This window comes from Lathamus discolor, chromosome 2 (genome assembly GCF_037157495.1).
Source record: "Lathamus discolor isolate bLatDis1 chromosome 2, bLatDis1.hap1, whole genome shotgun sequence".
Classification (NCBI taxonomy): Eukaryota; Metazoa; Chordata; class Aves; order Psittaciformes; family Psittacidae; genus Lathamus; species Lathamus discolor.
Genome location: NC_088885.1, coordinates 140,005,814 through 140,024,446, shown reverse-complemented (window position 1 = coordinate 140,024,446; position 18,633 = coordinate 140,005,814). Strand labels below are relative to the sequence as shown.

The following is an 18,633-nucleotide window of genomic DNA, read 5'->3' as shown; positions in this document are numbered from 1 at the left end:
TCATAGGAGAAAGTGGAACAAAACCAAAAAAAGAAAAAAGAGGTTTCTGAATTTCCATTTATATATTAAAACCACATTTGCCTTACATAAATGGCAATGGCAGGGGGGTTGGAACTAGATGATCTTGAGGTCCTTTCTAACCCTAACTATTCTATGATTCTAAATGCACTGGTCTCTACAGAAAAAAATTATTTCTTTACAAATGGAAAACACAATCTCTCACACTGCAATAAAGTGAAAATAAAAAATCTGTCTTCTAATAAAACACATCAAACATTCAGTATTTTTAATAATCAGTTATTCTTACGACCATCCAAAATCTTGCACTTTGAGTTCTAAGATATCTCCATACTGAAACTGTATGTATTTTCAAAGCCTCATGTTTTCAAGTTAAGTGCTGAAGTTCAGTCCTGAAATTTTGCCTTCTAGTATAATTTGTTGCAGACAAGTTAGACTTCCAGGAACTCTCTAATCTGAATGAAGCAAATTTTAGAAACAATGACCTCATTCTGATCTAATTTAGCTCAGTGTAACTTTGAAGCCAAAGTTGTTGAAGATGTATGAAACTGGAACAAGTGAGATTGAAATCAGGTCCCTTATCTCTTAGAATTTAAAAGTGAGAGCACTGTGACAGTATCCCACTTGCTTGGCATCTCCGATCATGTGGTACATGCACTGTTCTTGCAGTAGCACTCAGAAAGTGTGCTTTCTGCTCCTCACACCATGAGCTACCACACATTTTAAACTTGTGACAAGTATATTGTTTCCAAATAGACTTTATTCTCTTTCAAAACCTAAACTGCATCTCTAACAGATTGGTTTCAATATTGCAATTAACAAGCAGGTCCTGCAAGCTGTTCCAGACACGAGCACCTTTTTAACTTTGAGAGTAAAAAAGTGCAATTACTCATGTATTTGTAAATTATCATGACACAGACAAGGAAACATTATATATGCACGTTTTCAATGCCCTTGACAAAGAACAAAGAACAACGTATTTACCCCTGTCCTGCAGAAACAGATTTCTGCTTACACAGCCTGCGCTCTGCGGCTTTCAATCAACAACATAGGGATGTTAAAGTACAAAATATCACTGGAGTATATAAATTCATCTATCCACATTTTATTTCGGGGGTGTTGGTCGACAGCTGGCTGAATATGAGCAGCAGAGTGTCCAGGTGACCAAGAAGGCCAACGGCATCCCAGCAAAATAGTGTGGCCAGCATGACCAGGGGAGTGACTGTCCCCCTGTACTCAGCACTGGTGAAGCTGCACCTAATCTAGCTATTATGTTTTTATAGAAGAACAGTGAAAGTGAACAGCAAACTTAAGAACTGCACCTCTGACAAAACACAGACAAAATTGCTTTTCCCACCACAGATTCCACCCACATGAGATGTCAGCCACAGTCTGTGCAAACAGATACCTCTCACAGGGTGCTCTGGAAGGTGGCTCGGAGCATGTTATGCACTTATGGCTGTTTACCGCTACTGGAAAGTCTACTATGTCCTACTTTACATTTGCAGCAAATTAGAGCAGTATTTTGAACTATCACGCACCCAGATTTCCTTGAATGAAACCTCTTTTTCCATGCAGAGATTGTCTTTTGCTGGAATCGTGGAGTTTGAGAGATTCATAAAGAATTGTAGGACATCCAGAAGCCCTAAATGTTTGGGGAAGGAACAGAAGGAACCCCAGCTCCAGCACAGGTCACCTCTTCCTTGCCTGTGTTCTCAATAGGGGTATGACAGCCCCAGAGACCACCGGCTTTCCTGAGCATGGCTGTGTCAAGACTCTTCAGACTGGCACTTTGGCAGACTGCAGGTGTGACAGTATTGCCATAGGTAATACTTGGGCAGCGCTGCTGTTTGATTTTCTGACTCTACCTGGAAAACCTGTGGACACACACCACAAACCTGGAGCACACTGCTTCACATCTGCTTCATGCTGGCTGATGAATTATGGGGGACCTTTCAAACCTGCCTTAAAACCTATTCCTTACAATTGCACTGAAAACATCTAACTGAACATACAAATAAAAAACACTTTTAATATTCCTGCACAATAGAAGACACTTACATTGGGAAAGCAATGGAGACAGCTTAGCCTAACTTGCACACCACAGAAAACATAGCTTCATTTGGAGCTTTGCAGGTAACATGGTTCAGTGTTCACTTTACTGCTATTAATACCACAACCCCTCTTACTTTATAAACCATGTTTCTAGAGCCTTGAAACTAAACTAAGTAAACTGAGATGATTTTGTGAAATGGTGTATTGAACAATCCAGAACATTTTAAAATAAGTCATTATGATCTTTATTTTTACTGATTGAGGATCCGTTTTACTGCCACTTAAAACTTCACATAAAAGTACTGGCATTTCAGGAATTGTTTTTCTCTAATATTTTAAGCAATTTTCTTCTTTCAGTAGTAGGCAAAATAGAAATGTACCTCATATTTGGTCCAAAACATACCGGTCACTTTCTTTTGTTTTCTTCTGCAAAGTGTATTTCCTAACACAGACAGCAAATCCTGCCAGGAAGATCCAGCCTTGGACTGCCTGCTACCCTGATTTCCAGGACTGACAATAAATATTGCGAAATGAGACTCTGTATATAGTTTCAGAAGCGTGGTATTCACAGCAAAAGTAAAGAAAGGTCCCTTAGATAACCTGGAAACCATTTTGGGAGCTTCTGAATAGCACAGTAAGTAAGAATTGTTCATCCTATGTACAGAAAAAGGCAGAGGTCATCTCATAGATTAGTATTCAGTTATGTGACTAATGACAGTTTTCATGTGTATGAAGCTTCGCGTAACATTTATGACGCAAAATATGCCTAATTCTGGCACAATCTAAGTTTCAGGTAAACACATTTAGAATCTCAATTATGTCCATTTAACACTTGTTGTCATGTGTTATTTTCTGACCTTTTAAAGAATAAACTGGCCTGTCACACCATTGGATGCTCATCTTATTCCTGGGCTTCTCACCTTACCAAAACCCCTCTCAGCACTTCAGGTCAATGCTGCCAGGCGCATGCTCCTTGCTCAGGGAGTCTCAGCCCCTCTTTGCCAAAGCTCCCAAGCTCAACTCAGCTCAGCCAGCCCTCCTGTCCTTGTCTCTGATGACACTCTTTCCAGCCACGCACTGTCTCTTCCAAACTGCTGCTTCTGCTTCTCAGCCAAGCTCAGAATTCTCTAACCTAAGGGTCAGGAAGATCCAGTTCTCAGCTTCTCAGTTATCCTTGTTATCTGTTACCTGCACTTTTTATTTCCCAAACTACTGGTGGTCACAGGTTTAGCATACTTGATATAAGAGCTTTGCACCCCCCCCTTCTTCTTCCTAAACTTCCTCTCGTCTGCTCATCCTTCCAAAGCCTCCTGATTCCAGTATGCCAGTCCTCAGCCTAGTTTATGACCCAAATTTCCCAGTCCAAATATAGTTGCATGACTGTGCAGTATCTCAAGAATCTAGCTCTTCTTTTCTGCAGTTGAACCTCGTCTACAAAGCTTCTTCACCATGCCTATGTACCTGAATGTTGCCTGGGAGTTCCTCAGCTTTCTCTGCTCAGAGTTCCCCTTGCTCCCCACAGAGAGGAGGCAAGAACATTCCAAGGCAACAGTTTCTCTGGCCATTACCAAAAACATGCTGGAAAATAATTGTGCCTTGTCCCCTCCCTGAAAACAATCAGGTTGCATTTTTTAAAATCAAGGAAAAAATTACCTTAAAGAGGACAGCTACTGAAATTAGTAGCTACTGACCCAAAACTTCAAGTCACAGTCAGTCAGCAATACTTGGATGCTTTTCCCAGAGCTCTTATTCCAGCAGCTTATCCGTGTCTCGGACTTGTGAAATTAAATTTTTTGTACACATTTTGTATGCATATGCACGTTCCAAACCATATACGTGTATCAATCTTTTTCATTTTGAAAATGAGCTTAAAAAGGCAAATTTTCAGCCCTTTTAAGAGCATATGACTGTAAGTTTTCCTACATTTTCATATAATTCAGTTTTCAGACTAGTCTCTTAAAACCAACAGCAGGGCCTTGCAAAATCTCAGATGTAATTCAACAAACAGCTGCTCCTGCAGCTCAGGCCCAGGCTGCTCCTCACAGCTGAGCAGTTGTTAATATTTATTTGCAGAATCTGTGAAAAGGTATGGGTACTCTAAAGAAAGAGATGGAAAACAAATTAATCCTTCTCTTCTGGGGAACTCGTTATTACTGCATCCAAATTCATGCTATAACATTGCCACCTTTCATCACTCCAATGCCAAATGTTTTATATTTAGCATTTTATCTCGGGCCAAAAAGATTTCGTATGTGGCTTCAAAGGACAGCTGAGAAATTCTCAGGTTTAGAGAGTTTTTGAAGGGCAGAAAGCTAGATCTTTATCTACTGCCATAAAACTAAAGATGTTTCCAGAAATACGTTAGCAGTAAAAGAAGGTATAAGAAGAATAACCATCCTTTCTTGGATGTAGGGGGGGAAAATATAGTGACAAAGGCTGAGTAAAAGGCTGAGGTACATAATGCCTTCTCTAACTCAGTCTTTAGTAGTCAGACCAGTTGTTCTCTTGAGTACCAGCCTCCTAAGATGGAAGAGACAGTGAGCAGGATGAAGTCTCCATAATCCAAGGGAGAATGGTCAGTGACTTGCTACGCCACTTAAGACACACACGAATCTACAGGCCAGATAGGATCCACCGCAGCAGTTCTGGCTATCCCGGGAGGTTCCAGCTGACTGGAAGTTAGCAAATGTGATGCCCATCTACAAGAAGGGTTGGAAGGAGGATCTGGCTTTTCAGTCTGACCTCAGTGCTGGGAAGATTATGGAGCAGATCATCTTGAGTGCCATCACACATACAGGACAACCAGGTGATAAGGTGCAATCAGCACGGGTTTATGAGAGGCAGGTCCTGCTTGATTAACCTGATCTCCCTCTCTGACAAGGTGACCCATTTAGTGGATGATGGAAAGGATGTGGATGTTGTCTACCTAAACTTTAGTAAAGCCTTTGATACATTTTATCACAGCATTCTTCCTGGAGAAACTGGCTGCTCATGGCTAGGATGGGCATACTCTTCTGGGTAAAAACTGGCTGACTGGCTGAGCCCAAACAGTGGTGGTGAATGGAGTTAAATCCAGTTGGTGGCTGGTCACAAGTGGTGTTCCCCAGGGCTCAGTATACGGGCCAGTTCTGTTTAATATCTTTATCAAGGTTCTAGACAAGGAGACAGAGTGCACCCTCAGTAAGTTTGCTGACAACACCAAGTAGGGCAGCAGTGTTGATGTGCTGGAGGGTAGGAAGGCTCTGCAGAGGGATCTGGAAAGGCTGGATCAATGGGTTGAGGCCATTTGTATGCGGTTCGACACGGCCCAGTGCCAGGTCCTGCACGTGGGCCACAACAACCCATGCAGTGCTAGAGGCTTGGGGAAGAGCGGCTGGAAAGCTGCTTGGCAGAAAAGGACTTCGGGGTGCTGACTGACAGAGCAGAACATGAGCCAGCTTGTGCCAATGTGGCCAAGAAGGCCAATGGCATCCAGGCCTGGATCAGCAATAGTGCAGCCAGCAGGGCCAAGGAAGTGATCATCCTCCTGTACTGGGCATTGGTGAAGCCGCACCATCAAATCCTGTGTTCAGTTCTGGGCTACTCACTACAAGAAAGACATTGAAATGCTGGAGAGTATCCAAAGAAGGTCAATGAAGCTGGTGAAGGGCCTAGAGCACAAGTCTCATGAGGAACAGCTGAGGGGACAGGGGTTGTTTAGCCTGGAGAAAAGGAGGCTCAGGTGAGACCTTATCAATTTCTACAACTACCTGGAAGGAGGCTTTATCAAGATGGATGTCAGTCTCTTCTACCAAGTAAAAAGTGATAGGAAAAGAGAAAATGGCCTTAAGTTGTGCCAGAGGAGATTTAGATTGGATGTGAGGAAAAATTTCTCCACCAGAAGGATTGTCAAGCATTGGAACAGGCTGCCCAGGGAAGTGGTTGTGTCACCATCTGCAGAGGCATTTAATAGGTGTGTAGATGTGGCACTTAAAGACATAGTTTTGTGGCGGACATGGCAGTGCTGGATGTGTAAGTTTTGTATGTTATGTGTACAAAAAATACGTTTGTAGACTATGTTTCCTATGCTGAATTTCATAAAATAAACGCTATTACTACTTCCAATATATTCATTGGGTCTATTTTCTTGAAGGTTGCTACTAAAAACAAAATCATTAACACTCTGAAGCTGATAGTTTTATTACTCATCAAGACTAAGGGGGTCAAGGTTTTACCACACTTAATTCATATAAGTGCATTTAACTGTCTGCTTTCACCTGTGTGAAATTTCCTTCCATTCTACACTATCATATTCCTTCTTTATCAGACCATGATTGCTGCTATTGACATATGAAAATTCAGAGTTACCAACTCTAATTAATTATGTGCTTCAGAACCAATTTGATGGTAACATTAACAAAAAATATTAGCAAATTTTCTAAACCTATTCCACAAAAAGCAGATGACCATTCATTAGTAAACATGCATTAGCATAACAATAACTGAAAACAGGTTATAACTACTGTACTTTAGACCAATAACATACATGAAGGTATGCAAACTAAATCTATTAATTTGATTCAGTTTAGTCTGATGATCTCCAATACTTTCATACTTAATTCCTATGTTACCACTGGGTAGGTTGGGAATCATTTCAATTAATCTTCGCTTTTCTTTCTGACAATAGAGTAACTCCAACACCATGAATCTTAAAAAGCACTAAACAAAGAAGCACTGTAGCCCCACAGCACAAAGAAACCTCCATCAGTCACTTTAAATTTGTTTAGAAACTCAAATGGGTTAACTTCATACACACAGGGTTTTTTGCAGATCAGATTTACTTTAACCAGCAGCAGCCAGCACGAAAGTGGCATAACCTCTGTATCATGTGCTCTAGTTAATTCAACAGAAATGCTGTCATGCACCCACACTTGATCCGTATCAAATATGCACACATTGTGATACAGGAGTACAAAAATCTGGTATTCATGGACACAAAACACGGTCTTATATGACAGCCCAGCTTTAGATACCCTGCAGATTTAACTAACAGGTTTTCAATAGGTGTGCTTTTCCTTCAGTATATATAATGCTTCTAGTAGCTGTTATGTTCTTTTCCATGTAAATCATTAAATTTAGATTTAAGTAAATGAAACACAGAATCAGACAACTCCCCTCACAACAAACTTGAGTCACCTATGAAGGGCTGTAGATATGTCACTACAATCAATTCTTATAGGTAAAACATACAATGGAATGGAAACTAAACCACATCTATGTATTGAAACAGTCACAAAATTAGAAATCTTACCTTTTTCACTAACACTTTCACTTTCAATCTCTACATCATCACAACTTGTATACTCTGGAGTGGATGCCAATTCTTCTTCAGAGCTACTTAATGAAACCTGGCGCATTTTACCTCCCTTTTTTGTTTTATGGGGCTTTGGTGGTGGAGGTCTGACAGATTCAGACTGGTCTGAGCTGAGTGAATCATTCCTTAACATGGTCTCCATCTTTTCACGTTTTGTTTTCCTTACAGCGGAATTGGGATCCAAATGGTGTTGTTTCCTTAATGAATCAGAGCGCCTCATGTCTGGTCTATCTAGAGGAATTGGACTCCTCCTAGGTGTAGGAGGGCTATGATTTGTGGTCCTCTGACGACTGGGACTTGGTCCCTGAGCCTCTCGAGTTCTTTCCATAGAGTATGAACGCTGATTTTCCATGGCAGCCCTGCGCTCAGATACTGATCTTTGCCTGGATGGTCGTTCCATCCTCAACATGGGCATCCGAGAATCTTCCAACTCAGTATTTGCGAGTGAGACATCGCTATGTCTCCGTTCATGGCGTGCTCGGGACACTTCAGCATGGATACGCATTTGTTCCTCATATGGTTGTGGCTTGACAGGATAACGAGCCAAATTAGGATCACTTCGGTATCGTGCCTGGTATTCCTCTTCCCTCCGCTGCCTTTCATATTCATCCCTGTTTTGTGCATCTTCCTCTTCTACCGGATACTCCTTGGAACGCCTGCGACTCCTTCTGTTCGAATCTCTATAATCACCCAGTTCAGGTTCTTCATATAACTGAGGCCCACGCTGTGACCGCCTATCTGAATAATCTGATGGTGACCTGGGCATCGCACTGTCTGATGTAGCATACTGTGAATATTCGTCTCTCTCTTCCCTTTGATCGTATCTTCTGTTCTGTTCTCTTGATATTGATGGGCTTCTTTTCCTAAATAATCATGAGAGGAAGGAAGGAAGAGAATTTTGTCAATATTTCTTGTAACGCAAATCTGCAGTTAATGCTAATTAAATGATAAAATGATCATCTGATGAAAAAAAAAATTCCGTTCATTGCATTTTTTCTGAATGCACTCACACATTTTCTGTACTAAAGAAAAAGTATGTCATACTACAAATCTGCTTACGGTGCACAGTTTAAATCAAAAACAGCTTTAAAGGAAAAATGCTAATACAACATTATGAAATATAGAATACAAATACTTACTCTACTTTGTAGTCGTAACTGCTTTACAAGTACCAAAATTTTATAATCCTTTGTAATCATTTTATAGCAACTTGACTATAAACTTCTGTTTCATAGGGTTTTATAATCACCATGGCAATTAAGGCTAGATGGACCATTCAGTTGGTTTGATCCTCTAGCAACCATTATGGCTTAAAAACATATGTATCAGTTTCCACAAAACCATAATGTGTGCCAAAAGCAGAGAACAGGACAAACGAAGATTCAGTGGCAGCACTTATCTAAATCCAGTGAGTTCAGAAGACCTAAACTCAGAAAACATTTCTTGTGTTGCGTAAGAAGGGAAAGAGCTTCAAAATCCTGATCTCTGACTTGGCAAAAAAATAAATAAATAAATCCTTCCCATGCCTTTAGGGCTGGCAATATTATTAGTCCAAACATTTGAGCGAGACAGACCAGCCAGATACCAGAATGGAGTTCCTGTACCATATTAAGCATTGACTCTTTGTCACAGATGAAATCTAGCCATAAACATCTTCTGAGGTTTCAGAAAAAAAGGTTAAAAAAAAGAATTATCAGCAGATGTTCTTTCCTGACATTGACAAATGATTGACTGAAGCATGTCATTTTATTATATGCAATATTTTAATAGAGGATGTGTCTGGAATATATTATGAATATTATATGTTCTGGGTTTTTTTGATACAACATTATTTGCTACTTGATTAGAGGGGATCAGTTAAATAGGGGGTAGTGATTCATAGTGAAAAAACAAACTGGACTGTCAGATCCTGCCTTTATCAATCTTAACAAGGTAATAAGCGTTTAAAATCCTATGTCCAGACTCTTACCTAGCTCTTCACCCAAGAGGGATCTGAAGGAGTTGCTTACATGAAACTGGAGCAAAGATCCCAGATAGGGATAAAAGAGACTGAGAGGTAGGCCTTCTCTGGGATAAGACAGATCAGCTTAAGCTTTAAGTAATGAAAATATGTATGTGAATCTATTTTTCTTTTATCAGCCCTTTCCTCTTATATTTAGTTCTATCTTTAAAACTAAGATCCCTTTGCAAATATTTTCTGCCCTCACAGATAGCCAATGATCCTGAAGGGCAGTCTCACAAGCAACAACCATAAGATCCTGCCTACTGTTGGGAAGAACAGGAAAAAGGAGAGAAAAGACACAGCCCTGTTGCTGCCACAGCTTTCCTAGAAGGGATAAAGAAGGGAAAGGCTTCAACTTAGTAAAGGGAAAAGAAAAACAGGCTCTCCTTGGTGCCCAGGAAAGTAGAAAGGGCTCTGCCTAGCTAGTAGGAGAGAATAAAGCTTTTCTCACAGTCAGAAAGGAAATGCAGTCTCTGCTCAGCAAGGGAAAACCACCACTGCCTGAGCAGAGTGTGCACAGAAGGGTGACTGGCAAATTGATATCCCATCTTAGGTGCTGTACAGGGTCATTAAACTGTGCTTGAAAGATCTGGACCCAGTCTTGCCTTATAAATATTAAAGTACTTTATCCTTACAGCGGTATCTGCAAATAGAAAACTAATTCAATCTTGCAAAAATGAAACTCTTCCTGTGAAGCATGACAAGTAATATAAATATCACTGAGATGCCTACTCGCTTTTGGTGTAGCTAACATGTCCTGTCTGTCTTATTAAAGTGTCATGTTAGTACCAGAACACGTCATGACCTCTGTAAGTTTAACAAAAACTCTACGGATTCTGTTATGAGGGCCTATAAGTTGAATCATTCTAATGTGATATAAAAGAGTTTTGTTAAGTCTAAAACCAAAATGGCCAGGAACAGGCAATTAGGACAACAGAACTACCAGAACACATTTAGTTTGCAAAGACATAGATGTTTTCATTAAGATAACAGAGATTAGATGTAGAAATGTTATTTAAAGAAACTAAATACTTTTCATTTAAATACTTCAGCTGATGAAAAATACGCCACATCCCAAACTACATTGTTCCAATACCAAATCACTCACATCACTGAAAATTTCTGCCACACCAGCAACAGAAATGTGCTTAATTTCCCCTCAACAATTCTGTCCCTATAGGCAAAATCTCTTATCTCCATGCAAACTGGAATAAATGGCACTCAACAGAACTGCATTCATCCACAGATCTCATTGCAAGATTGAGACCTGTGCACATGGAATGTACACGTACTCTATTGTTAATACACTGTGTATACTCAGTGTGTATTACATATGAATCAAGTTGTATTCACAGCCACAGATTATTGCATAGATTTGATCCTCCAAGACATCAACACGTTGTAGTGATGGTTTATAGGATTGACTCTACCATGAATTGTGTAACACACAGAGCCATACAGAATCTATTTGACAAATCTCATGCATACCTTGGAGCAGACTGAGTATATACATTCTTCAGGATTAAACATCTGCATGCATGTATCTATAGTAATATAAGCAACAGAACAGTAAGAATAGTTTTAGCTACATGTAGGAGCTTATATATACATATATATACTCACACACATATATGTGCGTGTATATTTATATGACTCCATGTCACAGTGTCCTTATATAGATGCAAAGAGTATTGGACAAATCTGTTTTGGAAACATTACTGCCACAAAGTCATGGGGGGAGAGGCTGAGGGGATAAAAAAGATAGAATTTCTGTACCAGTAAAAGCACTTATTGTAGACTTTTTGCTGAGGTACTTCTGATGTACTTCTATCAGGAAAAGACATCATCTGAGGAATGGGCAAAATATTTTCTAAGTCTTTCTAAAACTAAATCCAGGGTTTTATTTTTAGCATGAACTATGTTAATGAGAGGAAGATGTGCCAATGCAGCATATTTATACCTTTTACACAAATATTTTCTAACCTTTTCTGCTACATTTACTGTAGGTAGTCATTGCCTTTCCTTCATCTTGTTGCTAAGATACGAATATATGGCTACCATCCATAGCTGACAGTAACGTAAAGATCAGCTGAGTCCTGAATCTACTCCAACCTTCCATGAAGAAGCTTTATATAGGTGCCCTGCATGTGGCAACTACTAGACCACATGCAAGAATAAGGACCTTCCTGAAAATGCAACCTTTTTCTTCAGAGAAAGCAGCCTGATAGATGAAAGTAACTAATTTAACTTCTGGCCTATCTTGATTGGCACTATCAAACTCCCTTTCTAATTAGTTTCATCCCTGCTGAAGGGATCTAACTTCACTACCACGATCAAACGCCAGAAGTTGTAAACCTATCCATCAGAAATAAATAACTGTACACCTGATCAGCCAGAAACCTTGCTGGCCAGAGAGGCATCCCGCCCAGCAGTCACCGTAACACTTACTGTTCAAGCCTGTCATTCTGTTTACAGGTCATTACAACAAAATTAGCTCCCCTTCACCATTAGCTACTTCATTTTAAAAATACCTGCTACCAACACAGCTGTACAGTGTATGGTATACATTTTAAACCAGCACTATTAAATCACGGTAGGAGGAACAGTACTTGTGAAAACTTACGGCCAGTCACTACTATTAAAAATCTGCTGTTATTTTTAGATCACAAGCTAATTCTCAATCATCTTCATGAGCTTTTGCCTAATCCATTTCTCATCATTAAATACCTGAAAGATGCCGTTATAAAGGCCTTTCTTCCTGTACCTCCATCTAGATACACGATAGCAAACAACTACTCCTGCCTTCCCAGGACTTTCCTGGAATATTAGAAGTTAAGAGAACTTTAAATGTGTGTCAACAGCTGTGATATGCACCATCCAGCTGCCAGTTCAAGTAAGCACTATATATCTCGTCAGAAGGATTAGCACCTTTTCAGAAAAGGTTACCACACCACTGAAAAATCCTCCCCTCTGTTGTGATGACTACTTCTTTGAAACAACAATAAATAAAATATTATGGCTAGAAAACTACAGAACCTGCACACAAATCTTCACCAGGAACATTCTATGAAAATTAGCTTTTCAGGTCTAGCAACTGAGACTTATTTTCTACTAATTATCACTGATTTGCTTTTTTTTCAATTGTTATTTATCAATACATGACATTCAGTGTTTTAACACACAATATTACACTGACAGAAACTTATCTGCAATGCACTACAGATATCACCAGTATTATGAAAAAGTTCAGGTTGACTGTAACCTGAACTCCTGTTCATAAAGTTAAAATTATTCAACTACCCTACACTACAAAAAATTATTCAACTACCTTACACTACAGTAGGAAGTAAGTACTTAAATATTATATAGAAGAATATAAGGCAGCTATTTCACTTTGATGGCTCTGAATTCAGTAATGGAACTAAACAGCTTGAAAGCCTTTGACATACCTTTGTATTCTTCCTTGATGAGAAACCATTTTTTTGCTTTTAGAGTTTTAAAAAAATAACCCGTGTGTACTGAGAAAAATGAAATTTTCAAAGGCAAGTTTCCAAAACATTTCAAAAGCACTGTAATATATAAAGTACTTATATCAAAGTCAAAACTAGATCCCAGACCTTTCTGACTGCTGATCTTGTTCTCAGCCAATAAAAGACACATTCAAACTGGAGAAAAGTTTCAAGAAAATCTCATTCTAAAGATATGTTCAAATATATGGGTACCTGAATTCATCTACATTTACTTGGAAAATTTTATAAACAAGTTTTGTGAGCCATCATAAACTACCTGAAAACTGAACATTGGTCAGCTCCTTGTAAGACCTAATAAAAATTCCTAGACAATGCTTTACTATTCTGTTCATTGTTTCCTATAAATTAGCAAGGATTAACATTGACTGGAAAACCAGAACTGAAAACATTTCTCCTGCACATACAGTAGTTTTGCTTAACTTACTTTTCAAATTGCGATCCTTTCAGTATGATAGGATAACTCTAAAAATTCACATTTCCCACTGGAACACTGTCACAAAAGCCATGCAAGAGACATGGGTTCTAGTTAGAGACCTCACCAAATACACTGAGCACAGCTTTGACTATCCTTTAGTACGTTTTCTGTCAGGAAAACAGCATTTGTTGGCCTGAGTGATCATATAAGAATAGTTTTACTATTCTAAACTTTTATACTTCTATGTGTTGTATTCAGCAGACAGTCAGATACTTGTTTTGAAACAACAGTGACAGGGAGCAGATGAAACACCACCATGACACCTTGCAAAAAAGGTTTTAGGCTGCAAGAACATGAGCTGAACAGATGCTGGACCTTGCAGCCAAAACTGCCATGAGTGCAATGAACCCAGAATTTTGCTGTGCAAAATTAAGATCTGGCTGCCTTTCTCAGGGCAGGTCCTACGCTCACTGTTAGGTACTCTAATGAAAGCATTTCCGTAGACTTGCTTTGCCATACTGAAGAATCTGTAAAATATTTCCTTATTTTTGGCAGTGTGTTTTAAGAGACTAGCTGGTATTGATTTAGCTGGCATTGATTTAACTCCTTTTATCATTCTTTGCTGATAACTTTTGTTTTTGCTGAGTCACATTGGGCACGAGAAATCATTTTGCACACTCTCCAAAGCAGCTGTGGCTGCAGCTCATTGAAAAAAATAGATTCTTCTGAACAGTTCCAGTTTCTGCCAAGATTTCTTTCTGCAGCTCTTCCATGCTGTCTAGTTTTATTTTAGATTAATTTCTAATCAGTCTGCTCCCCTTTGCTTGGTTTTTTTACACACACACACCCCACCCAAAAAAAAACCCAAAAAAACATAAGCAACCAATGCACAATTTGCAAGTTAACTAATTTAAAAAGCCTACTATAATAAAAGTTAAAGGTATTTATTGACCAATATAGTTTTAAACAAGCTGCCCTGAAGTACATCTAACACTTAGATATCTACGCAATTAACTAAAAAAAGTTCATCTGAGACATTCATTCATTCCTTATTTCAGCCATGCCTTACAAATTTTATTTTATAGCAGCCATATTTTGAACCATTAAAATACCTTCCAGATAAATATCTCCAAACAATAATGAATTAAGTTTACAATGATGATTATAAAATTTACTGAAGCATGACAGTGATCTGCAGATGTTGATCTCAATTAGATTTTATCTGAAAACATAATTCACTGACTGCAGGCTGATATCAACGGAATGAAAGGAGATCTGCAGTAACAAAACATTAACATAATTAAATTCACCACTGATAACAACTTTGCTTTGAACTTGACATGACTGAACAGACACATAAAACAATACAATTACTTCAGAATCACATCTTTGCCGTACAAACAATTCAGCAGAAATTCAGCATTGCAGTTTTCAAGGGCTAATTTCAGTTCATGGGGCGAAAAGATTTGTAACATGGAAAAGCAAGGAACTTCTTAACAAAACTGGTGATTTTAAGTATCCCTTGCTAATCTACAGATATTTAGGTAATGTGGTTGGTTTACCTTTTTTTATTACATCAAGAACATCACAGATAGATGGAAAAATGGGACTACCACTAGAAATGGTTTGTCCTCCTTTGAGCTTTCAGTAGCCCTTATATCTTAGAATTTGATTTTAGATAACGGCAAAGAGAGAAATAAAATAACCATACTTTAATCCTACTGCTTATTCAGCTACACTGATGAATGTTTACCTTTTACAAAGAGGTTACACATCCTGAGAATTTTATTTCTACTTTTGGACATTTTCATAATTAATATTTTGCTAATTATTTCCACTTACTATATAAGCAACAAATATCTCACTCACTTCTTCAATAAAATCTCATGTTAAAAAAGCCAATCATCAAAAAAATGCTAAAGGGATTAAATTGCTTTCAGGAATAATTGGTCAGAATGTGCATTCTAGTTATCTGTCTCAGTACTGACAGCATAGAAATCTTTTGCAGAAGGGTGGAATCAATTAACAGCTGCCATACAACAGGACTCAAAAGCATTTAAAACCTAGGGTGCTAAAAGAATAGTAGGTCACAGAAATATTAAAACATAAGAATGAGTTAATACAATACTGAACTGTTACTAAAAAGGATTTAACATAAAATAAATACAAGAAAATTACGTAATACCATATATATTCTTTTTATGGAAATAAATCCACATTTTTAAGAAGTATTTTTGTCACAGCAAACAACACAATCTACAATACTAGTTTAAAGAAAGCACAAGTCTTTGTTAAAGATACTATTCTTCTAGATGGGAAGCTCAATAAACTTTTTCAGTACTTCCATTGAGTTTTGTTTTTTTTTAAAGTAAAAATTGTCTTCCTAATCATCCCCCAAAAGAACACAAAATGCTGAGCATTACACATTGTTTTCATACAACACATTCAGCATCTCTCTTCCCTGCTTTACCTTTTGATCAGCCACTGCACATCTGGGAAGTTGGAAGCCTCAGGATCATAAGAATTCATCAATTTCTGTTCTGGCTAGGTTGTCATTTAATCCTCTAGTGAAATCATAGGAACAGTCTCTTAATTTTGAGACAAATTTTTTTATATATGTTTTACAATCGTTTTCTTTCCCCCAAAATGTAATTACAAAATATAAGGCACCTAGGAAAAAATCAAGTCTAGAAACAACAGCAATTCAAGGCAGAGAGCTGACCCAATGGGAAGATATTTAGAGCATAAGAGGAGTGTTACAGTTTAATGCTGTTATCATGTGCTGTATATAGCTGGAGGTCAAGTAAGAATTTACCCTATAAGGAGGATTATGGTACTTAGCTGATTAGTGCCTTGCTACAGTGCTATTGCCTACAAATGTACATGCTGGTCAAGGCATTTAATTTAGACCATTTTTAAAATTGTGCAGTTTCAGTATTTCATGTTTTGTGTTACGAGGTCCAGCGCCTTCTTTGTATTCCAAGTCTTAAATGAAAGTACATAATAGCTATTATTTTTAGTTTGTAAGAAGTCAAATTTTGACATGATTTTGAAATGTTAGGATAAAACAGCTGTGGCACCTACATCAGCCTGATGTGCTAAACATACTGCAGAACTGAAAATACATTTTTTACATACCAGCAATATAACAACTATGAAAATCGGTAGACTAATTATTTCTAGTAACAGTTCTCAGAACTCACTTTCAAAATATGGTGAGAATATGAAAATAATAGCAAGCAAATACGTAGACAGTCTCATTTGCATTAAATTATTATAAAAATATTTTTCCACAATTTCACGAGCAATGCATCTTCTATCCATGCAATTTATCTTACAAATAAGTTATGTTTAATATAAAACACCATACCCCAGACAAATTGGCCTATAATAAGTTTAAGCCATGATAAAGTGGCATGACATGGGAAAAATACAGACTTAGCAGCAGCCTAGATTTTCTTAATAATAGTGCTTTCACATTCCTAGAAAAGGCATTCTTACACCAAAGATATTTCCCTCAGCCATCACAGAGAATATATAATACACTTCATCTATCCATCATTGCACCTAATTTTGAGTCTAATCTTTTTGAAGTGTTTCAATTTCTTACCACAGGGGTGGTTCAGCAGGTGCTTTTCTCAGCAGTTGAAAGTATCCTGGTTTTTCAAAGCAAACTTTTAAGTCTGATGGAGACTTATTTTTTTCCCAAAGAACACTCCATCATTACTAGAATGTTATCACCATTAAATATAAAAAAGAGCTTCTTCAGTAATGATCAAGCAGCAAGAAAATATCAGCAACATGGACAGTCATATGAGAATTGGTTTTGCCTAATAACATCTCTGCAGGCTGTTCTGGATTGCTGAACTCCTAAAACTGTAACCTTACTAATGAATGTGAGTCACTGTATCTTTTCTTTTTTCTGTTTTATGCATCCACAATTATAATACAAGTGATATTATACAATGAATTTCAGGTTTAATATATCTCCGTGTTTCATATTTCAGTCTGTAAGACATGAAATAGGTCATACTGAGCTGTTTTGAAATCTCCACAAAAGAGCAAGCAGAAAATAACTGCTGTGAAAATCTCCTTTTTCTTCAGTAATGGGAGGTAAAGGTGTATTATTAAACCCAGTGAATTAAATCAGTGGTGGCTCATCCATGAACGGCGGGTTGTTTGCAGCAACTTCTCCAAGATGGCGCCGGAAGGCTGTGTTCATGCTAGGGAACATCAGCTGGACTACTATGAAATGAAATAGGTGCATTCAGTAATTTGGAAATTGCCATGGTATATGGCAATTCAATTGTCATTATCAATATGCTGGTTAGATGGGATTAAAAGTGTGTGCTTTTAAAGCAGTGCCCATATTTATCCAACATAGAAGCAGACCACAAATTTAAACAAGAATTAATTTGTATTTCTGTAATAAGCTATAGCATCTATATTATATACTAGTAGGACATGACTTCATAATGTTTATCAAGGTAAAAGAACTTGCTGCACAAGAGTTTAAGTACTGGGCTCGCAATCCACAGTCCTCATGTGAGCCCAAATGTGCTCCCAAATGTTCAGGATCTAACAGTTGCGACTGTCTAGATAGACCTCCTTCAGTTTAGATTCCAGGGCTCACACAGGTAGTAGGGATGTCCACCATGTCAGTGCTGCTGGGTTTTCAGAGATGCTGTGTGAAAAACTTCCCATCATACTACCATGTTGTAATGACAACACGTGCATAACAACAACCTGGTTTCTTTAAGTATCAGCAGACAGCAGAGACATCTTCAGATACCCAGTTCACATCCCTGAATCAGGTATTTCTACCAGAGAGATTTTGCTTTTCTACAATGCTAAGACCAGCTCTGGATATTCCCGCCTTTCGGTTTCTGATCATCTGCAATAGATTGAATCTTCTGTAAAAGTGGCTCAACATACAGCTTTCCAAAGAAGAAAATTTATTCCTAGGTCTCCATAAAAATCCCTATGGAAGATGACTAGTTACTCTACAAAGTGTGTGGAAGTGACCACTTGGAAGTAAAAAGGGTAACCCTGGTTGCCTAGCAGCTTTTATATGGAAAAGTAGAATCCAGCCAGGATGACAACACTATAGAACATTCAGAGGAAAATACCAACCTCTTCTAGCAGAAAGCAAACCAGGGTTGAGTAGTCCTTGCAGAACTACTAGAAACACAATAGCCATAGAGAAACTTCACTGAAACATTTAACCGTTTCTTCAAAAAAGGCTGTGGGAGAATCAAAG

General features: G+C 38.2%; 1 protein-coding gene across 29 annotated transcripts in view; it reads right to left on the bottom strand.

Annotated features, from left to right (window-relative positions):
* Nucleotides 1–18,633, bottom strand: part of RIMS2 (regulating synaptic membrane exocytosis 2) — a 452,506-nt gene that overhangs the window by 252,048 nt on the left and 181,825 nt on the right. For all 29 annotated transcript variants that reach the window (XM_065668760.1, XM_065668769.1, XM_065668765.1 and 26 more), the window contains one exon: nt 7,364–8,289. In XM_065668760.1, coding sequence (XP_065524832.1) covers nt 7,364–8,289 — 926 coding nt within the window. The remainder of the gene's footprint in view (nt 1–7,363; nt 8,290–18,633) is intronic.